The sequence below is a fragment of the Myxine glutinosa genome, chromosome 3, assembly GCF_964187855.1.
Source record: "Myxine glutinosa chromosome 3, kmMyxGlut1.1, whole genome shotgun sequence".
NCBI lineage: Eukaryota > Metazoa > Chordata > Myxini > Myxiniformes > Myxinidae > Myxine > Myxine glutinosa.
In genome coordinates this window covers 69,587,550-69,609,530 of record NC_136263.1, presented here as the reverse complement: position 1 = coordinate 69,609,530, position 21,981 = coordinate 69,587,550, and the positions used below count along the sequence as shown (strand labels likewise).

The following is a 21,981-nucleotide window of genomic DNA, read 5'->3' as shown; positions in this document are numbered from 1 at the left end:
TAAAAGGTTTGTAACCCTCTTGGACAAGGTCGTTCTGTGATGCTGTAACTTTGGCACGGGAACCTTCACAAGGCACTGTCCTCCAAGGACGATTTCTCGCATTGGCCAACGCATTCGGAGTTGCACTAGTCTGACTCCGCTCCTGATTTTTCCTTTTCAGGGCGTAACATTGGGACATCAAATGCCCAGGTTTCTTGCAAAAAGCGCAAGTCGGCCCGGAGGAAAAACTCGTGGTCTGCCTCGGGCCCCCCGGAAGATAGATATGCCTTGGAACTGCAGTCTTCTGATCCCTAAAAGTCGCGGTATCAGATTTGTCCCCATAGTCCTCTCTCGGCCGCCTCCATGAAAATTTGTTCTCCGATCCCGATTTACCATAACTCCCCTGGCTAACTCTAGGCGGGAAGTTAGGTTTGTGGAACCCCATCCTGTGTGTCAAGGCATAGTCATCTGCCACTGTTGCTGCCTCATACAACTCCGGTACCTTTTTTTCATGCAGATGCACTTTAATGTCCACGTGGACACACTGTTTGAATTCCTCCACCAAGATCAATTGTCGTAAAAGGTTGAAGTCTTTCCCAATCTCCTTCGAGTCACACCACCTATCAAACATAGTTTCCTTCATTCTGGAAAACTCCACATGGGTCTCACTCTCCCTCTTCCTGGCATTCCTGATTTTTTTGTCGGTAAGCTTCAGGGACCAATTCATAGGCTTTGAGAATGGCTTTCTTCACTATCTCATAATCTGCACATTGGTCATTCGGTAAAGCCAAATAGATATCTTGAGCTTTACCCACCAGAACACTTTGCACTAACATAGCCCAGGACCCCACAGGACATTAACATTTGAGCCACCTTCTCAAAGTGTAAACAAATCTTGGCTACCTCCTTTTCATTGAAGGGTGGAACCAGCCTCACATGCCTACCAACATCCCAAGAGTTCTGACTAGTTGTCGAACTAGCCGGCATGGATACTACTTCTCTCTGTTCTCCCAGTAATTCCAGCTCCTTGAGTTTAAGTTCCCTCTGCTAATCCATGTCCCGTTCCTTTAACTCCCTTTCGGCTCTCCTTTCCTCTGCTCTTTCCTCTGCTCTTCTTTCCTCTTCAGCTCTCCTTTCCTCTGCTCTTCTCTCCTCAAGTTCTCGTTCCTGTTCTGCTCTTTCCTTTTCTGCTTTCCTTTCCTCTGCTCTTCTCTCCTCGAGTTCTCGTTCCCGTTCTGCCCTTTCCTTTTCGGCTCTCCTTTCCTCTGCTCTTTCCTCGGCTTTCCATTCCAACTCTTTTAACCTTTCCTGGCTCTGCAGTTGTATCTCCATTTTCCGGAGCTCCACATTTCCTTTTTCCTCGGGTAACCAATCCAAGGCTACCTCTTCCCATGTTCCTTGTCCCACTAGAGATTCTACCACCAATGTCTGCATCTCTGCTTTCTTCATACTAACTCGGACCTCCAAGTTACAATATTTGGCCAATATCATGAGTTCCGATCTTTTTAACGCCTGGAACTGTGCCTAGTTAGGGGACATCGCAAACTTTTCTGTGTCAAACACCATGGTGACTATTAGTTAGCACCTGTTAACCTTCACACAAAACGTTTCAAATTTTTAGAAAAATTTGGGAATGTTAGAAAATTCCAAATTTGGGAATTTTGGGAATGTTAGGGAATTCGATCCCAGACGAGCCCCCAATTTTTGGACATGGTTGAATTGTACTCTTCCCGCCTAAGCTTCAAAGTTCACCATGATCTCATGCCATCCACTTCCCCACCTAAAACATTATCTGGACCCATGAACCACAACCGAACACAACACTATTATTATCAGTTGACTGTTTCCTACCCTTCTTCTCTCTCCTCTTCCTGTTCCTCCTTGCTTGATTGGGTGCATCTGTGGCCTCACTGCCCTACCATCAATTTGTTGCCTTTTTTCTCTTCGTAACCTCACTTTTCCACTAGCCAAAATCATATATAAACATGTAAAATAAAGCAAGGGGTAAATAAATAAAGCAAGTGCAATAAAACCTCAATCATAATTGATAGTACAAATTAAGGATAACAGGATACAACAAGGTTATATTGTTTTTGGTTAAAATATCTTGCCGAACGATGAAGGGAATAATTTATGTTTGAGAAATTGATCTACCATCGTGGTTATTTCTCAAAGCAATTAAATCATAACTTAGGGGTTTTCCCTTCAAACCAGTTTATTATTGAACTGTTCAAATAGAAATGTAAAGACATTGACAGAAACCTTCATGGGGATGGTTCTTGAAGAAAGAAGCTTCAGCATCATTTGGCTCCAGTCGATTCAGGTGGACATCAATGTCGTGCTCAGCTTTCACTTCCACTTTCACAAATAAATCTGGAAAAGTAACTTTTATTACATGCAGGCAGTTTTGTGTCAAACACATAGCTGCATCCACACTCTTAAAATAAATAAATAAATACTACATTAAAATAAAATAGGGAAGGTTCTCTCCCCAACCTGCTTTTATTTCAAATCACATACAATTGCGATCCAACATGTGACTGGTTGATTTTTTTTTTGTCTCAATTTTTTTTAAAATTCCTGCTTTCACCAGCATCAGCAGATAATGCGGACTTTCAAAAATGCTGCAAACCAAGAGCCAAGTGCTGCAAACGAAACGAACATTGACGGACCTGAGTTCCTCCACAGAACAGCGTTCCATCTAAGCTATCACTTACGATACACCAAACTCTCTGCGTATGGCATCCAAGGCCACCTCCACACATGGCTTACTGACTTCCTCTACTCTCGTAGCAAACACGTGCTTCTCAACGAAATCATTTCATCTCCTCTCAATGTCAATGTTGGATTGACACAATGCAGTGTGCTGGGCCCAGTCCTATTCTTCATCAACAATGTCTCTGACTCTTTGGAAAATCCTCTTCATTTCTTTGCTGATGACGCCACCCTTTGCTGTGACATCCCTCATTCTTCAAAGAGACACGCAACAACCTCTGCCCTCTCTTCAGACGTTGATAGAATCACAAGCAGATCAAACACTTGGAATATGTCTTTCCATTCTGACAAATCTCACTCTCTCTGTTCAAAAGGACCATCTGGCAATCCCTCCCACCTCCTTTCTTAACAACCCTCATAAAGAAGTTAATTCACTGAAACTTTTGTATCTCACCCTCAGCTATGATCTTTCTTGGGGAACCACATTTTTGAGTGGGCCTCCAAAGCCAGAGTAGGCATCCTCCATTGTGCTTAGCCTTCCTTTGCCAACTGAACTATTATACAGCAACAAGGCCTTTATCGAAAGCTTGATGGAATGCTGCTCTCCCCAATGGGCTGATACCCCTGCCTCAGACCTCACAGCAGGATGCTGTGGAACCCAAGGCCTCAAGCCAGATGGAATCTCTTGTGATGAAGCTGTCAATGGGCCTATCACATTCACTTCACAGACAGATTAGTGGTATCTCTTTCTTATCCTGTCTCCTTTCTGGTCTGCTCTTTCCATGTTTTGCCCTTCCCCCTCCCCTAGGTTTCTGCAGTTCTGCAGGGAACAACCCATCAGCAACCCCCTTCTGGTGAAACTCCTGTGGAAGTAAATTGAGTGCACTTAAATTTATTGCAATTAACTAGTAAATACATATATATTTACCAGCAACCCTCTTATGGTTAAACTGCCAAAATCAAGACTCTCTGCTCACCTTCACTCTTTCATTCCTCTTTTCTCCCACCTCTGGAACAAACTCCCCCACTCTCTTCAATCACACTCCTCCCTCCAGGTCGTTAAAACAGCTGTTCACCACCATCTCTTATCTTCCCCCAGCCAAAACATTTATCTTTTCTACCCCCGTTAATTCACCCCAGATCCACTTTTTTAAAATTCCAACTTCTTTCCTGGAAGTCCTTGCAGTGTCCATGTGTTTTATACCTCTCCTCCCCCCCCCCCCAAGCCCTCTCCCTCCCCCCCCCCACAAGCCCTCTCTCCCCCACAGATCTCTCGATGTCCCTGCTCTCAAATGTTGTGTTTGTGTCCTTCTCCCTCTCTCCCCATCTTGTCTACCACTCCCCTTATGACATGTTTTATGTGTCGGTTTGACTTTTTGTGTGATTAATGTTAGCTGTTTCACGAGCCTCGACCTTGTATACAAAAAAAACAAAAAAAAAACAGATACAATGCTTATTAGTCCCCTACCGGTGTACACCGGAGGGGACTATAGGTTTGCACGCCGTCCCTCCGTCTGTCAGTCCGTCACGCAAAGAACGGTTTTCCGGACTTTTTTTCTAAACGCTTAATGCTAATGATTTCAAACTTGGCACATGGTTTCCTCATGATAAGCTACAGATCAAGTTCGAACTTCACGACGTTTCGATCATTTTTGACAAAGTTATGGCACTTTGAACTTTGGGAATTCTGATAATTCTGATGATCCTTAACTCAGTGCCATTTTAAGTTTTAATTTCCTTTAAAAACCAATTTCTCTGCAATAATAGGACCGATTGAGATAAAATTTTCACCATATGATGGACTCGGTCTGTAGAATATTTTAATGGTAATTATGACGTCACAGGTCATGTGGTTCGGCCGCCATATTGTTTTTCGTGAAAACACGAAAACCCCTTTTTCTCTGCAACGGCTGAACAGATCGAGGCCAAACTTTGCAGGCAGAATCGCATACTCATGACAAACAAAAAAGTCAGCGAGCATGACGTCATGCGTCACATGGTTTCAGAGTTATGACGTTTTTAAGCATGAACCTTTAAAACTGAGCTCCTCCCTCATTTTTGATCCAATCGAGGGGAAACTTCACAGATCTGTTGAGCACTAAAATGTCCTTTTGGAATTTGCGATAGGGCACGTGGTTTGGCAGATATCGTTAATTAAACGAAAATATTTTAAAAAATGGATATCTCATTAATTCTCGAGTTCTCCTCAAGCCGCACTGCGCGTCCTCAGCCTCGTCTCGCGAACGTCAACAGCGCGACACAGCACGCGCTTTCCGGTGGGGCGGAGCCGAGCCGAGCAACATATATATTATACACATCGATCATTGATCGTGAACCGAAAAATATAATAAATTACTGATGGTTTCAGAGTTATGACGTTTTTAAGCATGAACCTTTAAAACCGAGCCCCTCCCTCATTTTTGATCCAATCGAGGGGAAACTTCACAAATCTGTTCAGCATGTCAGTCTACTAAAATGTCCTTTTGTAATTTGCGATAGGGCATGTGGTTTGGCAGATATCGTTAATTAAACGAAAATATTTTAAAAATGGATATCTCTTGAATCGCTAGTACCTCAGACCGCGAGTTGGTAATTATATAATTCACACAATGCAATACGTGCAGGCCGCTCCACGGAGCGACCTTGCGGGCTTATCAACGAGGCGAGGCGTGACACACGTGTCTCAGCATACCTCAGATCAAGTTTGAAAACCAGCATCAACCGTGCATAAATTTGCATATTCGATCATTTTTGACAAAGTTATGGCACTTTGAACTTTGGTAGGGGACATGTATTGCAGTGCAATACTCAGAATGCTTGTTTAAATATATACTCTAAATAGCTGCTATATGTGTATTGTTTGCTTAAATAATATTATATATTAATGAATGCTTAATAGTGGATTGCCATTTATGGATGGATGAGTTTAATAATGAATTACAATTTGTTTAATTGTACTTGTGAAGCTAAAGGCATGTATTTTACTGAGCTTGGTTAAAACTGTACCTCTGGTTTCTCTTGTTAGACAGTATTCTTGTTTTATGACCTTAAATAATGTGCGAGTCCTGGTTCACCCCTCCCTCTTTGCTGCTCAGCCAGCCACCTGGATCACCAGTTCAGCCAAAAAGGTTACTCCACCAACTTTCTCAGGACACTTAGCGACTGAATTATTGTGCTACAGGCCAAGCTGCAGAATTATCTATATCTGCTTTTGCTTGTCATCTGTGTTTTGTAACATTCCACTTTGACTTGTGTTTTTGTTCTCTCTATCTGAGCTCGGTGTTACCCATCTCTCCCCCCACTCCTTCAAGTAATTAACTTCCCTGGCTATTCAAACTTTATTATTTGAGTATGCTTACCTTTGTGTGACTCATTGTTATCTGATTGGACCTCGAGTAAAGCCCCACAACTGTTCCTTATCAATGGCCCCCACCCACGTTCAATTGTGTATATAAAGCCAAGCCAGAACCATGCCACTTGGGAAGATGAGAGCTTCATGCTGTGTTCAGTATTTGTTACTGCTTCTCCATGCATGCATGATTAATGTATCAACTCTGTATTAATAAATTTATTATTCGAACCGTATTGTGAATTCTTCAACACTCCCAAAATCGAGGAAAACTGTTCACGTCCACTCTCTCATTATTCATTTTTACCACCTGTGGAAACAACTTCCACATTTTCATCCATCTCATTCTTCCCTCCAAGTCTTCAAGACAGCTATTCATCACCATCTCAGATCATTCTCCATCCAATCATGATCTTTACCACCCCAAGTGACCCCATTCCAAAGCACTCCATTTTGCCAGGTCATTGTGATTTCCCCCCCTCTCACCTCACCTCTTTACACCTCATTCTTTTTCTCACCTCTTTCTTTTTCACATCGTCCTCTTTCACCTCTTTTCTCTTTCCTTTTCACCTCACTCCCTTTCTCAGCTCCCCTCTTTTTGTTGTTTGTTACTTTTGTGTTTCAACCCCACTTCTTCCTCTTCCTCTTGTGTTTCATTCAACTTGTGTGCAGTTTGTTCACCCCCATGTGTCCTTCTCTACTCCCCTTCATCTCATTCTCACTTATACTCTGCTGTTGTTGTGGTTTCCTCTTTCCATTTTATTCCTTTCCATTCTGCTTTTGGTCTTCCATGAGCCTCTATCAAGTACATAAAAAAGGGCACTAAACAAACACAGATCCCATCAAAAGTGCAACGCAACTCACCTTTTGGCTGGTCGCTTTGCTCCTCTTCCATGCCAAACGAGTTCACATCCTCTATTTTTATCTTTAGAATCTCAGAAAGCCCTTCCAGCTCCTCAACCTTCGTTCCACACCCAAGCACAGTTGGCTTTTCCGATTCCAGCTGCACATGACAGGAATCCTTCCAACAACCGACTTGAGGATACATGGTGCGTGAACCTTTAGAGAAGCAACACACATACCACTCTTCCTGATGTTTGCTTCTCTGTGAGTGCCTTGATACCACACAGTACCTGCATGTGAAGTGCCTCTGTAGTTGAGGCCTTATACTCTGCTTAAATTAGTTACAGCACTTTAAACTTTCATGACATACACATGCACACTCTGACATCCCAAAAAATAAATTGTACATGTTGCAGGTTCTTAAGACAACATTGTAAATGTACATTCAGACCACCCCCTCAAAAAAAAAATCATGCGGGATATGTTCCTGGAAAATGCCGCAATAGTCGGACATTTGGGGGCATTGTTCCAATGGGAAAAGGGGGGCTAGGTTCCCAGCAGTTCTCAATTCGCAAAAAATCCGTGAATGTCAAAGCAAATCCTGCGAATCTCAAGGCAAATCCCATGAATGTCAAGGCAAATCCCGTGAATGATGAGGCAAATCCCGTGAATGTTGAGGCAAATCCCACAAATGTCAAGGCAAATCCCACAAATGTCGAGGCAAATCCCATGAATGTCGATGAAAATCACACGAATGTGGAGGGAAATCTGCAAATGTCAGAGCATTTTTTCAGTGGGGAAAAAGGGAGACAGCTCATTGCAGTAATAGATGTGGTGGACTGTTTTCATTCTCTGCAGTAACTGTGAGGGATGATGTGTTACGCAGCTGGTGGGATATCCCTCGAAGCTGTTCACAGTGTGAATGGTGGGATATCCCACGAAGCTGTTCACAGTGTGGATGGTGGGATATCCCACGAAGCTGTTATCAGTGTGAATGGTGGGATATCCCATGCAGCTGTTCACAGTGTGAATGGTGGGATATCCTGCAAAACAATGTTCACAGTGTGAATGGTGGGATATCCCGCGAAGCTGTTCACAGTGTGAATGGTGGGATATCCCGTGCAGCTATGTTCACAGTGTGAATGGTGGGATATCCTGAAAAACAATGTTCACAGTGTGAATGGTGGGATATCCTGCAAAACAATGTTCACAGTGTGAATGGTGGGATATCCCACAATGCTATGTTCACAGTGTGAATGGTGGGATATCCCACGAAGCAATGTTCAAAGTGTGCATGCCAATATATCCCGTGAAGCAATGTTTACTGTGTGAAAGGTGGAATATCCCGCAAAGCTCACTTATAACGCAGCTAAAATATTTTGATGTGGTTGCTTAAAGTCATGAAAACGCAAAGCGCAGGGCTGGGAATGTAGAAGCCGGTCATGCTTGCTGCTTGTGGAAAAAATAATTTTCGCCTGTGAAAAACCATGAACATGTGGGACACAGGGCAGTGAATGTAGAAGCAGGTCACAATTTATCAACAGCGAATATGTGGAACCCGCGAATGTCGGGGTCCGACGGTATTACATGTCGATGTTGAAAGATGTTTCTATGGAAATTCAATGAGCATATTTGCACAGGAAAGAGCAAGAAGAATCACCAAATCCCAAAATTCAAAATGTTCAGCAACAGACAAATGGGAAAAAAGAACCACCTTTAGATGCCATTTTTCCCCACAGAGCAGGAGTTGGCCAAAAGGGGGGGATACATTGTGGGGTTTTTCACATTTGCCTGCAAATACCCCTCAGACCTCAACAACTCCTTCATACATCTGTATAACCAAGGGTTTGTTGTAGGATAACATACATACAGAAGGTGACACACAAGCGTAGCTAGAAGGTGGCTCAATAGAAGTAGTCGAGGATTTCACATACCTTGGAAGAAACATCACAAATTGCAGTGCGCCGAGAAAGGAAGTGATGCGGCACATTGTTAAAGCTGCAAGAGCCTTTGGATGTTTGAAAAGCCCATTTGTCAGAATCGCAATCTGTCCATAGCAACCAAGCGGGCAGTTTGTTGTGATGGGGTCTTAACACTTCTGGTTTATGGCAATGAGAATTGGCAAAGACTATCAAAGCAGAATATGTGAGGCATCTGAAACCTTTCCATAATCGTTGCATTAGGACCATCCTTGGAGTGACCAAGTACCATCAGTGGAAGAAACACATCTATGTTGGCTTGGTCAACTTGGCTGCATGGGCCACAGCAGATGCCAATACAGGTGTTTGATGAACTGGAGAAGAAGAGCCGAGCTATGGGACAAAAAGGAGATGGCAAAATGACATTGCATCTGATTTACATGTCATTGGGATTAACGGTAGATGGAGTAAGCTTTCACAGGAAAGTGATGTGGCTTCCATCACGCACTGGTGGAAATAGGACTGTGAAACAGCGTCATCGCGAAAATGAGAGCATAGCTAACCAAGCGGCTGGAAACGTTAACTATCCTTGCCCCTGTGGCAGGTCTTTTCGTTGCAAAGGAGACCTCACAAGTCAAAGCTGTTTCAGCGACAATGTCCATGCAGCAAACGATCCATCTCTATATTTTTTTCCAGGGCAATTGCCAAAGGGCACTGCCAACATCCCTTTGCAATGGGTGGCTCCGAAGTTCAAGGTCAAAGCTCGTACCCAGAAACTCAAATTACAGCACCTTTCTGACACAAACCCAAACACCCCTCAGATGTATACACAATAGTGAATAGCCCATGACGCACAAGTACTTTTGCGTCTGTGGGTACCAGAGCGATAAATTGCAAACAACAGTGGTCCGAGTCCTTGTGACCTTTGAGTCCTTGTGATCTTAAAACTTCCCAGTCCGGCATCCTCCCATTAACAACCATTTTCTTCCTTTTCCAAAGCAAGTTCTTCGTTTTTTTTTGTACACCAAGTCGAGGCTCATATGAGAGCTAACACACAGAACATATAACAAAGGGAACAGGAGACAAGAGGGGTGAGAGAGGGAAGCACAACAAGAGTAGAGAACAGGACATCAGGAGACCTGTGGAAAAGAGAGGGCTTGGGCAGGGCATACGGGATAAACAAGATGGACACTACAGGGGCTTTCAGGAAAGAACACATGGAATTTGAAGGTGAGTTTGGGGTGGATTAACGGGGGTAGACAACGTCAAGTTTTGGATTTTTTTTTTTTTTTTTTTTTTTTTTTTGTATACAAGATCGAGGCTCGTGAAAGAGCGAACATTAATCACACAGAAAGACAAACCGACACATAAAACATATAACATCGGGAGCGGTAGACAAGATGGGGAGAGAGGGGGAAGGAAACAAACACAACATTTGAGAGCAGGGACCGAGAGACATGGAGACATCGAGAGATCTGAGAGGGCGAGGGCTTTGGGGGGGGGGGGGCAAGGGAAGGGGGCGGTGGGAGAGGTATAAAACATATGGACACTGCCAGGACTTCCAGGAAAGAAGTTGGAATTTCAAACAAGGTGGATCTGGGGTGAATTAGCGGGGGTAGAAAAGATCAAGGTTTTGGATGGGGGAAGATAAGAGATGGTGGTGAACAGCTGTTTTAAAGACCTGGAGGGAGGAGTGGGATTGAAGGGAGTGAGGGAGTTTGTTCCAGAGGCGGGAGAAAAGAGGAATGAAAGAGTGAAGGTGAGCAGAGAGCCGAGATTTCGGCAGTTTAACCATCAGAGGGTTGCTGGCAGATCTTGTGCGACCTGTAGGAATATTTGGGGGACAGAGCACAGAGAGAGCTGGGGGTGCAAGGCCGGAGAGGAGTCGGTAGAAGACAGAAAGACCACCGACCTGCCTGCGGTGAGTGAGTGAAAGGCCCTCAGAGATAGCTTCATCGCGGGAGATTCCAATAATTCTGAAAGCTTTGGTTTCAACTGCGTGAAGCCGAGCTAGGTGTGAGGCAGGAGCACCGGCCCATAGGGGAGAACAGTATTCCATTGAGCTGCGGATGAAAGCCTTGTATGTGGTGAGGAGCTCAGGTGTGCCGAGGAAGGACTTCGCACGACGGAGGATGCCCAGTCGGCGACTGGCTTTGGAGGCCAGCTTGGAAATGTGGTTTTCCCAAGAAAGATCATGGATGGGGGAAGACATGAGATGGTGGTGAACAGCTCTTTTAGAGACCTGGAGGGAGAAGTGGAATTGAAGAGCATGTGGGAGTTTGTTCCAGAGGTGGGAAAAAGAGGAATGAAAGAGAGAAGATGAAGAGTGAGTCTTGATTTTGGAAGTTTCACCAGAATGGTGTTGCTGGCAGACCTTGTGCGTCCTGCAGAAATATTGGGGGGGTTTGGGGGGGGGGACAACAGAGCACAGACATAACAGGGGAGGGCGAGACCAAAGAGGAGTTGGTAGAAGATAGAAAGGCCACTGACCTGCCTGTGGTGAGAGAGCAACAGACCCACAGACTCAGCTTCATCGTGGGAGATACCAATGATCCCAAAAGCCTTGGTCTCCACAGCGTGAATCCGAACTTGGTGTGAGGCCAGCGCACGAGCCCAGAGGGTTGAGCAGTGCGCCATCAAGCTGCAAATGAAGACCTTGTAGGTGAAGAGGAGTTCAGTAGTGCCAAAGAAGGACTTCACACGACGGAGAATGCCCAGTCGGGGACTGGCTTTGGAGGCCAGCCTGGAAATGTCGTGGCAGATAGCAAGACCCAAACGTTTGAGCTCTTACATGAGCCTCGACTCCGTATACAAAAAAAAAAAAAAAAAAGTGTGAAGAAAGTACTGCACATGGGGGTTACTTCTTTGTGGTGATCCCCAAGGAAGTTGTCCAATTGCGTTTATCGAGGACTTTTAGAGATATCCCATAATGCCACGTACATTTAGGTTATACATTTCACTTCCTTGGAAACGATAGCATCAGTAACTCTACAATCCAACAGGTTTACCTCGTTATTCTGACACTGCAATGGAAGGTTACGCATATTATTTGGCCTCGTTTGCCATTTCTCGCTTGTTTAGCTTGCCAACCAATATGGCGCCTGCACACAGCATCAATTACGGTGGAGCTTTAAAAGATTTAAAAAACTAAATTTTTATTTTTGAAAGTCGTACCCCCTTAATCTGTTCCATATAATATAGAAACACTGTATAAAAAGTTTGAGCACTAGATTATTATGTTTAGGGGTAGCTCAAGGGCCGCAAAGATTATGAAAATTATAAAAATTCAACGAATTACGAGTATATCAGACTATATCTTAATTTATTTTAAACAACACACTTGAACACAGTATTTATTTTTGAACACGTTAATAGTGAATTCTTTGTTCAGTTTCTGACAGAGTTCATAGTATCAGTCTGACAATGTCCAGCAAACCCCAAAGTTATTATTTTCATGGCATCTCGGACAGTGTATGTTTTCTGCTATCAGGGTACATTCTGCGATGGTCCTCGACAACTTGCAGCAGGAATTGCAGCTGAGTTTCATCGCGGGTTATCAACCCACTGTACTCCTGAATGAGTGCCACTCCACGTTCAGCATAGTCATTGACAACTTTTAGAGAGTTGACTGTTTCTGCAGCCTGCTTGTAGTCGTCTCTGTCATCCCACAAGTCCGGATCAACCGCGAGAAATCCATCTGGAAGTTCCATCATTCGCAGAAGTTTCATTGACCTTGCTGTGACGAAATCTTCCAAGTTCTTGTCCTTGAATGAATCAAGAGCAACAGTGATTCGCTTGGAATGATCCTGATCTTGGTCTTTTTCATTCTTCATGGCACTCACCATCAGTCTCTTGGTTGCCGAACTGACCCGACTGTCGAAGAAAGCCAAGCTAACAAGTTCCTGTGACAAGTACCACACGTGATTGGAAAACTTGCGTGATGTTGACTTTGAGATGGCTGGATGGATTGATGAGTATTCAAGCAGTGACTTCAGCAGCAGCAGGTCACTGTAAGGAGCACCTGATGCTTGAGGTGCAGAGATCCAGGCTGTCAGGTAGACACGTACTGTGAATACACACACATCACGTAATCCTCTCTTTTCTGCAGGAGTCAGTTTGAATTGAGCCTTGAACATCCAGATCTTGAGACAGTATATTACTTTGGACATCCAGCGGGCGTGGTGCATTGCTCCGGGTGACATGAATCACACTCCTCTGGCAGGAGCAGCACCGAGAAAGACAATCACAAGTTCCAAGAATTATTTATAATCATCTCTCGGCCGACTCTGTTCAAGATGCTTGTTGGCATAATCGATAGTGCCTTGCTTTATGTCTTCCACTGGACTTGCCACATCATCAGCTGCAATCCCTGGTTCATACTTGGCCGTGTCTATGAATCCCCAGTATTCCTGGAAGCGTTTGAAGAGTGGAACCTCGGGAGAAGATTTGGCTCCCAATCCCATACACACTTGGAACACTGCACCAATTATCAATTCCATAATGTGATGCCTGCAAGCTAGTGACAAGAGCTCCTTCTCAAGCTTCTGCTCTAGGAGGACACAGGCACCAGCGATCCGACCAGTGTTTGAGCTGGTCGTGTCAAAACACATAGCTCGGATGCTGTCGGCTACGCCCCAGTCTTCAATGGCTCCAAAGACAGCAGCAGCCTGAGCCTCGCCTGTTCCAGATGGAAGCTTGGCAACTGTGAGTAGCTGAGAAACTCCTTTCCCTGAAACCAATACTGGCAGGCGATCAACCTTCTCTTTTCCAATTAGATCAAGGATCAGTTTGCCGTCTCAGTGAACAACAAGGGGAACGTTACCCTGAAACTCCGCCTTTATATTTGCAGATCTCTGGACTCGGTGTTGTACTCTTTGTCGGCGAATTGAGTCGCTGTTTAGAGCAAGTTCATCAATGTTCTGTCCCAAGCTTTTGGCAGTTTCTGCTATAACAAAAACGGCTTTGCGGTCTGACACTTTTGTGCGATCGAGAGCGGCTGCAAGTTATTCAGTAACGACAGTTTTTTGCCCCCTCTTTCTTTTTCGTGTCTGAAATGTGATGCCTCCAGCAGCTCCCTCACTTGCATTGTCCCCAGTTTCCATCTTTTCACTATCTTCTGCTGAGCTGTTTTCAGATTCAGAACCAGATGAAATCAGTTCAGCTGTAGAACCTGCTAACTGTTTCATTTGCTCCATTCGCTGTCGCCTGGCAAGCATTTCCTCCTCTCTTTTGGATGCCGTTTTCTCCTTCGCAGCAAGCTTTACATCTACTCCAGCCAGCGACCCCCTTCTTCCCTTTTCTTGCTGGGCTAACAAGAAATCCTTGTCTTCTTGTAATACTGACGTATTGGTCAGAGCATCAGCGTGAGCGACATCAAAAAGGTCTTCAAGCCTGGAAACAAAAGCCAACTCTCTCGCGAGTTGAGTTGGTGACGTTCGCGCTTTGTTCTTTTTCAGAAGATGCCATTTTTCAAATGTCTGCTCAAGCTTGGTTTGGCAGTTTTGATGAACTCTCATCGGGATTCTAGTTTTCTTCCAAAAGTTAGCTATTTCCGTGATGGTAACATCCGACGATTGTCTTGCGGTCTCCTTCAGATCGAGATGGTGATGTAGGAAGAATCCAAGAGCCATACGCAATGATGGCAACTTGCTGCCACTTAATTCAGTCACAGAGTCGCCAAGGAGATACAACTTGGTTTGAGATCTTGTTGCTTTTTCCACAGATGACATTTTCAATCAGATATGAATCTGAAAGAAATAGAACATAGTGTTGCGGATATGAGGACTGTATATTTTTTTGATTGTGTGAATTATTAATATTGCTTGAGTCTGCGCCTCCTGCCTCCGGAGCTGTGTAAAGGTCAAAAGGGCGTCCCATAATTAGTCCACAAGCATACACGTCAGCCAATAATAGAATACCCCTGTTCGATAGTTATATCTTATTCTGTGTTTTAGGGTAAGGCTGTGTCTCCCATTAATTGAAATACTCCATTGCACCAGTGAAAGAGATAGATTCCCTTCATTCCCATTCCCAAAACCTCCATTTCCCCTTTTCGTCGATTGGCAATTACCTCCCCTCCAATAACCGCCATTGACCACGAGGCAGGGTCGGAGAAGAAAGGCGTGTCTCCACCTCGTCATAGAGGGGAGGAGTGAGCCAGCCCCACTCGACCAACCATGAGCCAGGGGTTTGGCTAGGGAGGGCGGAGGAAGAGCTATCGGGGAGGTTCGCAAAGGTTGAGGGGCGGGGCTTATATAACCCACGGCAGGGCGTGTCCAAGGGAGATGAGCTTTTACAGGCAGACGAGAGGGAGTCCAAGCCGTTGAGACGAGAGGAGGTCCAAGGCAGATGAGCTTTTACAGGCAGACGAGAGGGAGTCCAAGCCGTTGAGACGAGAGGAGGTCCAAGGCAGATGAGCTGAGAAGAGAGAGGGTCCAAGAAAGAGCAGAGTTGTGAGGTCCAACAAGCAGAGATCATTCAAGGAAGCACCAAGCCTGCTATTCGTCACCTTGCTCGCGAGCGGCAGCGTCTACAGCAGCAGCAGCAACAACGCTCGCCAACCGCTTAGGGACCTGGACGGCAGTTCGGAGCAGGGCCGCGAAGGAACGGCGGCTGCCCAACGTGCGGGTCGTGCTGCCGGACCCAGTGGACTTTCCTCTCCTTCCAGCCAATTCCTGTCATCATTCCCCGTGTGAGTCGTCTCCGTTTGTTCTGTCCTGGGTAGGTAATTAAGTCTGTATAAGCTAAAGATTGCACTGTGTCACCTGCGTCTTATGTGTTGTAAATAAACGTGACTGCTTGCTTCCTACTTATATGTGTAAATAATAAATCCAATTACTCTTCTGTCCGTCTTCTCGTCTTATTCCTTTTCCTCTTTGCATTCGGTCGTTTTAGAGTTTTCCAGATTGGGCAGCTGCGGTGCGATACGGCCAAAGTTTGGGGTGAATCGGGTGAGTTGAGGAAGAATCGGGGGAACTGTTAGGTCGCGGTAATACACCACCGCTCGGTCAAAATAACATCTTGTCCGCGACCCGCAACAATAGCATTAAGAAATTAAGAATCAAGAAAATTCAAACAGTTCTATTAATAACTGAGCAGTGAGCACAATGCCTCAAGCAATTACACAAACATACTGCTGCAACAGTGTTGCAGCTGTTGCTTAGTCAGCATAGTCAGTCCATTGAGTCCAAACAGTAAACAAGTCTGAACACGTCTGGAATATAAATTCATGGAAAATTTGCATTATCAATTTATCAGAAAAACAATGGGATTCGGATGATTGGTTGGATAATAGATATGAACCAGTTGAACCACAATGATTATGCTTCTATAATCTGTGATAATATTATACCATGTTTATGCACCCATTGTGTCTGTGATTCTCTGCAAAGCCTGTGATAACTTCGTTTTTATTTTCAAATAGTGTTCTGTGATACACCTATGTACAGTGTTTACTTTTAGATACTATGGTGATAAGCGTTCCCAGGTCAGCGCTACATCTCATTTTAGCATTTATTGTCGAGCAGACTCTAGCTCAACGAACATTTTACTCTTTTATTATAACAGATATTGTGTATGTACAATGTACATATTACTACTGTAATTATTTATTTAATGGAGCACAGAGTTTTTAAAGGTTTTATCTGTGTTCCCAGTAATTAATTTTACCACAATGATTGCATGTTGTGTGTATGATGATAGGAGAGTGTCAATTTACTTAATAGATTAATTCTGTTGATAAATTAAGAACCCAATTTTAACTATCAGTAGTATGCGAAATAAAAGGGCGGCCGCAGCTTTGGGGTATCAGAAACTTTACCATCATTGAGCTACCCCTAAATATTGTTCAATTGTGCTCATATTTTGCCTGAATTTTTATTTCATATATAGGAACAAACTGAGAGGGTAAGAAGATCGTATTTCAAAAGTTCAAAAATAAGCTCCACCCTGAGCATCATGGGAAGTGAAACCTCAAAATAGGTGAACTATTACGTTGTTGGGAAAGTATCTCCAAAGATAGTTATAATGACCTTGTTTACCGCCATCTTGTACCACCAATTATGAGCATCCAATGTTTGACCATATATTTTAGGAACGTGTTTAATGTAGATTTCAGTAGATCTGAAAAGCTGAGCTGAGCCCACATACTGCATATGCATATGTATATCTATATATATATATATATATCTATATGTACAGTCACGTGAAAAAGTAAGTACACCCCAATGTAAAGTTTTGACTTTTTCAACATACAGCTATTTGATCTTCATTTCAACAATATTGACAGATAAAGGTGATATAATATAACAAATATCATGAAACATTTACATTTTGTAGTCTATTGTATAATTTAAATAAACATAAATGCAAATTTCGCATGTGGAAAAAGTAAGTACACCCCTACATTTATCACTACTTCAAATACCTAAAATTAGAATCAGGTGCACCAGCTCAGGTGCAAATGATTAGAACATCGTTAGAGAGGATCTTGGAGGAACGTGTCTCATTTAAACCTCAGACATTTCGTTTGGTTTGCTCTTTGTTGTTGACGTGTGCGGAGTCACCATGCCTAGATCAAAAGAGCTCTCTGAGGCCTTCAGGAAGAAGGGTATACATGCCGACGAGTCTGGGAAGGGATTTAAAAAGATCTCCAAACAATTTGAAATCAATCATTCGACTGTCCGGAAGATCATCTACGAGTGGAAAAGATTCCAAACAACTGCCAACTTGTTCAGGCCAGGCCGCCCCAGCAAGTTCAGCCTGAGAGCAGACCGCAAGATGCTGAAAGAAGTCTCTAAGAACCCCAGAATGTCATCACGGGACCTACAGGTAGCTCTTGCTACTGTTGATGTCAAAGTGCACGAGTCTACGATTAGAAAGAGGCTGCACAAATTTGATCTACATGGGAGGTGTGCCAGGAGGAAACCTTTGCTGTCCAGGAAGAACATCAGGGCAAGACTAAAGTTTGCCAACGAACACCTAGGCAAAGACCAGCATTTCTGGAACAATGTGCTCTGGACAGATGAGTCAAAGGTAGAGCTATTTGTCCACAGTACCAGAAGACATGTTTGGTGAAAACCAAAGACAGCATTTGACCACAAGAACCTGATACCAACTGCAAAGCATGGTGGTGGAAATATTATGGTTTGGGGCAGCTTTGCTGCATCAGGGCCTGGGCAGCTCACCATCATAGAATCCACTATGAATTCTTCATTGTACCAGAGGGTGGTTGAGGATAATGTGAGGCCATCTGTCGGAAAGTTGAAGCTCAACCGAAGGTGGACCTTGCAACATGACAATGACCCTAAACATACCAGTAAATCCACCAAGGAATGGCTGAAAAGAAAGAAATGGAGGGTTCTGGAATGGCCAAGTCAAAGCCCGGATCTAAATCCCATTGAGATGTTGTGGGGGGATTTGAAACGAGCTGTGCATGCAAGAAACCCCTCAAACATCACACAGCTGAAAGAATTCTGCATGGAGGAGTGGGCAAAAATTTCTCCCAGTCGATGTCAGAGACTGGTAGACAGTTATAAGAAACGCCTACTTGAGGTTGTTTCTGCCAAAGGGGGCAATACCACCTATTAGAGCCATGGGTGTACTTACTTTTTCCACATGCGAAATTTGCATTTATGTTTTTTTACATTATCCAATGGACTACAAAATGTAAATGTTTCATGATATTTGTTATATTATATCACCTTTATCTATCAATATTGTTGAAATGAAGATCAAATAGCTGTATGTTGAAAAAGTCAAAACTTTACATGGGGTGCACTTACTTTTTCACATGACTGTATACAGTATATATATATACTGTATATATATACTGTATACAGTCAGTATACTGGGATATATATAGTTGCGGATATGGGATTTGCATCCATCCATATCCGCTTGTAAATATTCCCCTATTTCCTCAATACTTCCCAACTATCCCCAATCCCCCATTCCCTAGTCCCATTTTCTGTAAACAACACTCTGTAGACCCGACCTCCCCCTATTTCCCCCATTAAATGTCGTGCCCAGGTTCACCGCATCTCATGTAAGACAACTATAGGACATCTTGCTAGTTATTCTTAGTCTATGTCAGTTAAGGACTCGTTTCCATTAATTCTGACCCTTCGTTGCACCAGAATGTGATTGTATGGCACCGTTAGGAAGTTTAGGACCTCCCAATACCTCCCCGCAGCTCTTCCTCACGGTTCAGCAACAACAACAACAGCAACGGCGGCGGCGTGCACAGGGAGTGCACGTCCTCACTCCGGTTTGGTTGGTAAGGGGTGTTGGGAGGGCACGAGGCCTTCCCAACGAGCCGCCATCGAACATGTGCTCGACGGGGTTACCAAATAGGGGCTCCCTGTCAGCTCCTCGTCAAGGGCGGAGCCCGGTAACCCCCGCACCCAATGGAAGCGGCGGACCGGTCCCATCTGGGGCGGAGCCAACCAGCCGAGGGCGTGTCACTCCCCGCTGAGCATGCGCAGGAAGAGGGAGGTGACGTAAGATGCGCGCTGAGCTTGGAGCAAGCAAGACGTACCCTCCGAGCGCTGTGAGGCCTCCCCGCATCTCTGGACTGGACCGTGCTTTATCCTGTCCCCGAGCCAAGGTGCACCTTGTGCTATCGACTACCTGTCCCTTCCTGCCATCAATCCATGTGTAAGTCAGCCTTGTTCCGTTTGTCTGTGGTCTGTCTGGGATAAGATAAGACTGTAATTAAGTGCCTATCTCTTCTGTGTCTTTACCTCACTACCGTGTAATCTACCCCCTTTTCTCCACCACTGTAATTATACCCTCCTCCGGAGGTCTTGAGAACTGTACCCCTTGCGTCGTTTCATCTATCCCCGTCGTTGTGTCCTTTCCATCATTAATTTAGCATAGCGCGATTTGGTCAATGTCTGGGTGGAATCGGGGTCTAGTCGGGGAATAACTGTTCGGGTCGCGGTCATACCAACCGCTTCGGTCAAACATAACATCTAAACCGCGTCCGTAACAATATTATATATATATATATATTGTTGCGGATATGAGGACTGTATATTTTTTTGATTGTGTGAATTATTATTATTGGTTATTCTGTGCCTCCTGCCTCCGGAGCTGTGTAAAGATCAAAGGGCGTTCCATAATTAGTCCACAAGCATACGCGTCAGCCAATCATAGAATATCCCTGTTCGATAGTTATATCTTATTCTGTGTTTTAGGATAAGGCTGTGTCTCCCATTAATAGAAATACTCCATTGCACCAGTGAAAGAGATAGATTCCCTTCATTCCCATTCCCAAAAACCTCCATTCCCCTTTCGTCTTTGCGGGCCTCGAGTGCCATTACCAATACCTCCACTCCAATTGCCGCCATTGACCACGAGGCAGGGTCGGGGAAGAAGGCGTGCCCGCCCGTCGTCATCAAGGGCGGAGCCAGAGGGTCGCGCGACCAACCAGGGCTGAGGTGAGCACACCGATGGGCGTGTCCTGAAGGCCGGCGGCTTAATCGCCGGAGGCGCTATAAAAGCGCGCGCGCAAGGTACTGCGAAAGGGAGATCCAGATGAGCTTTGGAGAGAGAGAAGGTTCAAGGTCAATGACAAGCAGTTGCGCCAGAGATGGCAGACGCGCCCTGAGGTGAGCCAGAGAAGCAGCTTTGGCTCCACAAGCAGCGTTGACTCCACCAGGCAGCTTCAACCCGTTACCCCACGGGGACCAGATAGCGGTGGCATCGGTGGCCGTCGAGGTCCAGCCGACGTACTGTGCGGGATCAAGCCCGAACCATCTGCCCCAGCTGAACCTTCCCATTCCTCCTTCCCAGCATTCATTCTCCTGCCATCCCATCCTTCTTGTGTACGTGAGTTTGTTCTGTTTGTTCTGTCCTGGGTAGTTAATTAAGTCTGTATATAGCTAGTATTTTCCCTGTGTCTCTAAAAGCTTCTGTATATTATTTTATTATCTTTCCTTCTCCTTGGTTATTTTGAGCCTGTACATAGCTAAATAAATTTAGTAGTATTTTCAACCTTTGCTTCGTCTTATTATTCCTTTTCTTCACATCCGTCGTCTTTGTCTTTTCCCTATTGAGCAGCTGCGGTGCGATACGGCCAAAGTTTGGGGTGAATCGGGTGAGTGGGGGTCTAGTCGGGGAATAACTGTTAGGGTCGCGGTCGGACCATCCGCTCGGCCCATCATAACATCTTAACCGCGATCAGTAACTATATATATATATATATATATATATATATATATATATATATATATATATATATATATATATATATATATATATATAAATATATATATATATACTATATATATACATATATATATATATACAGTGAAACCTTGACTTACGAGTTTAATTCGTTCTGTGACCGAGCTCGTAACTCAATTTGCTCGTTTCTCAAATTAAATTTCCCCAATTAAAAGGCATTGAAATGCTATTAATCCATTCCAGCCCCCAAAAAACCACACCAATTTTTTTTGTGTTTTTAAATAAGAAAAATGTACTTTATAAATAACAAATAATGTATAAACAAGCACAACCTCGTATATACTGTACATAATAAGCGGCGTTACGCGCGCTGCTTGTAAACAAGGAGGAAGCGGTCAACGCGGTAATTTGTAAGAGTCTTTATTCAAGAGCTCACTGTAACACTGGCGCGCTCCGGGCTGCGCGCTCCGGTGTATATCCTGAGGCCACGCCTACCCCTCGGCGTGGCCCCCGCCCACTTGGTGCGCGGAATGATGTCACCACGCCAGTGAGCTTCCGTGTCCGCCACAATGTAAAGAAATAAACTGGTTTTATTAAGTGTATTTACCTTGAAGATCAGACGAAGATGCTGGCGGAGGTGGAGGAGATGACTTTTGCCTTTCCTCGCTTTCACTTGCAGGGCGTTTCAATAAAAACCTGTCCAACGAGGTTTGTTTCTTCCTCCCTTTCAAAATGTTTCGATCGTACTGCTACGATCGTACTGCCTCGCCAAGTCGACAACACGCACACCTTGCTCATGTTTTTCGACGATTGCGTGTTTTATATCCAAGCACATCATCCTCTTCTTCTTCTCAGTACTGCCCTTGCACTCAATTTCTTAGGACCCATGGTTAAAACTAAGAAATTTTCCAAAATAACCAACATGCGAAAACAAAGCAGCAGCGATATACGGCAGAGATGCTTGCACGGCAAGATAACCACGTGACC

At 44.4% G+C, this 21,981-nt stretch overlaps 2 protein-coding genes across 10 annotated transcripts in view; one reads left to right on the top strand and one right to left on the bottom strand.

Annotated features, from left to right (window-relative positions):
• LOC144891325 (transcription elongation regulator 1-like) overlaps positions 1-21,981 on the top strand; it is a 573,096-nt gene that overhangs the window by 328,520 nt on the left and 222,595 nt on the right. The window lies entirely within an intron of this gene.
• Positions 1-21,981, bottom strand: part of LOC137423446 (uncharacterized) — a 77,278-nt gene that overhangs the window by 35,521 nt on the left and 19,776 nt on the right. Inside the window, 2 exon segments of the mRNA XM_078773471.1 lie at positions 2,242-2,352; positions 6,908-7,102. Coding sequence (XP_078629597.1) covers positions 2,242-2,352; positions 6,908-7,091 — 295 coding nt within the window. The 5' untranslated portion in view covers positions 7,092-7,102.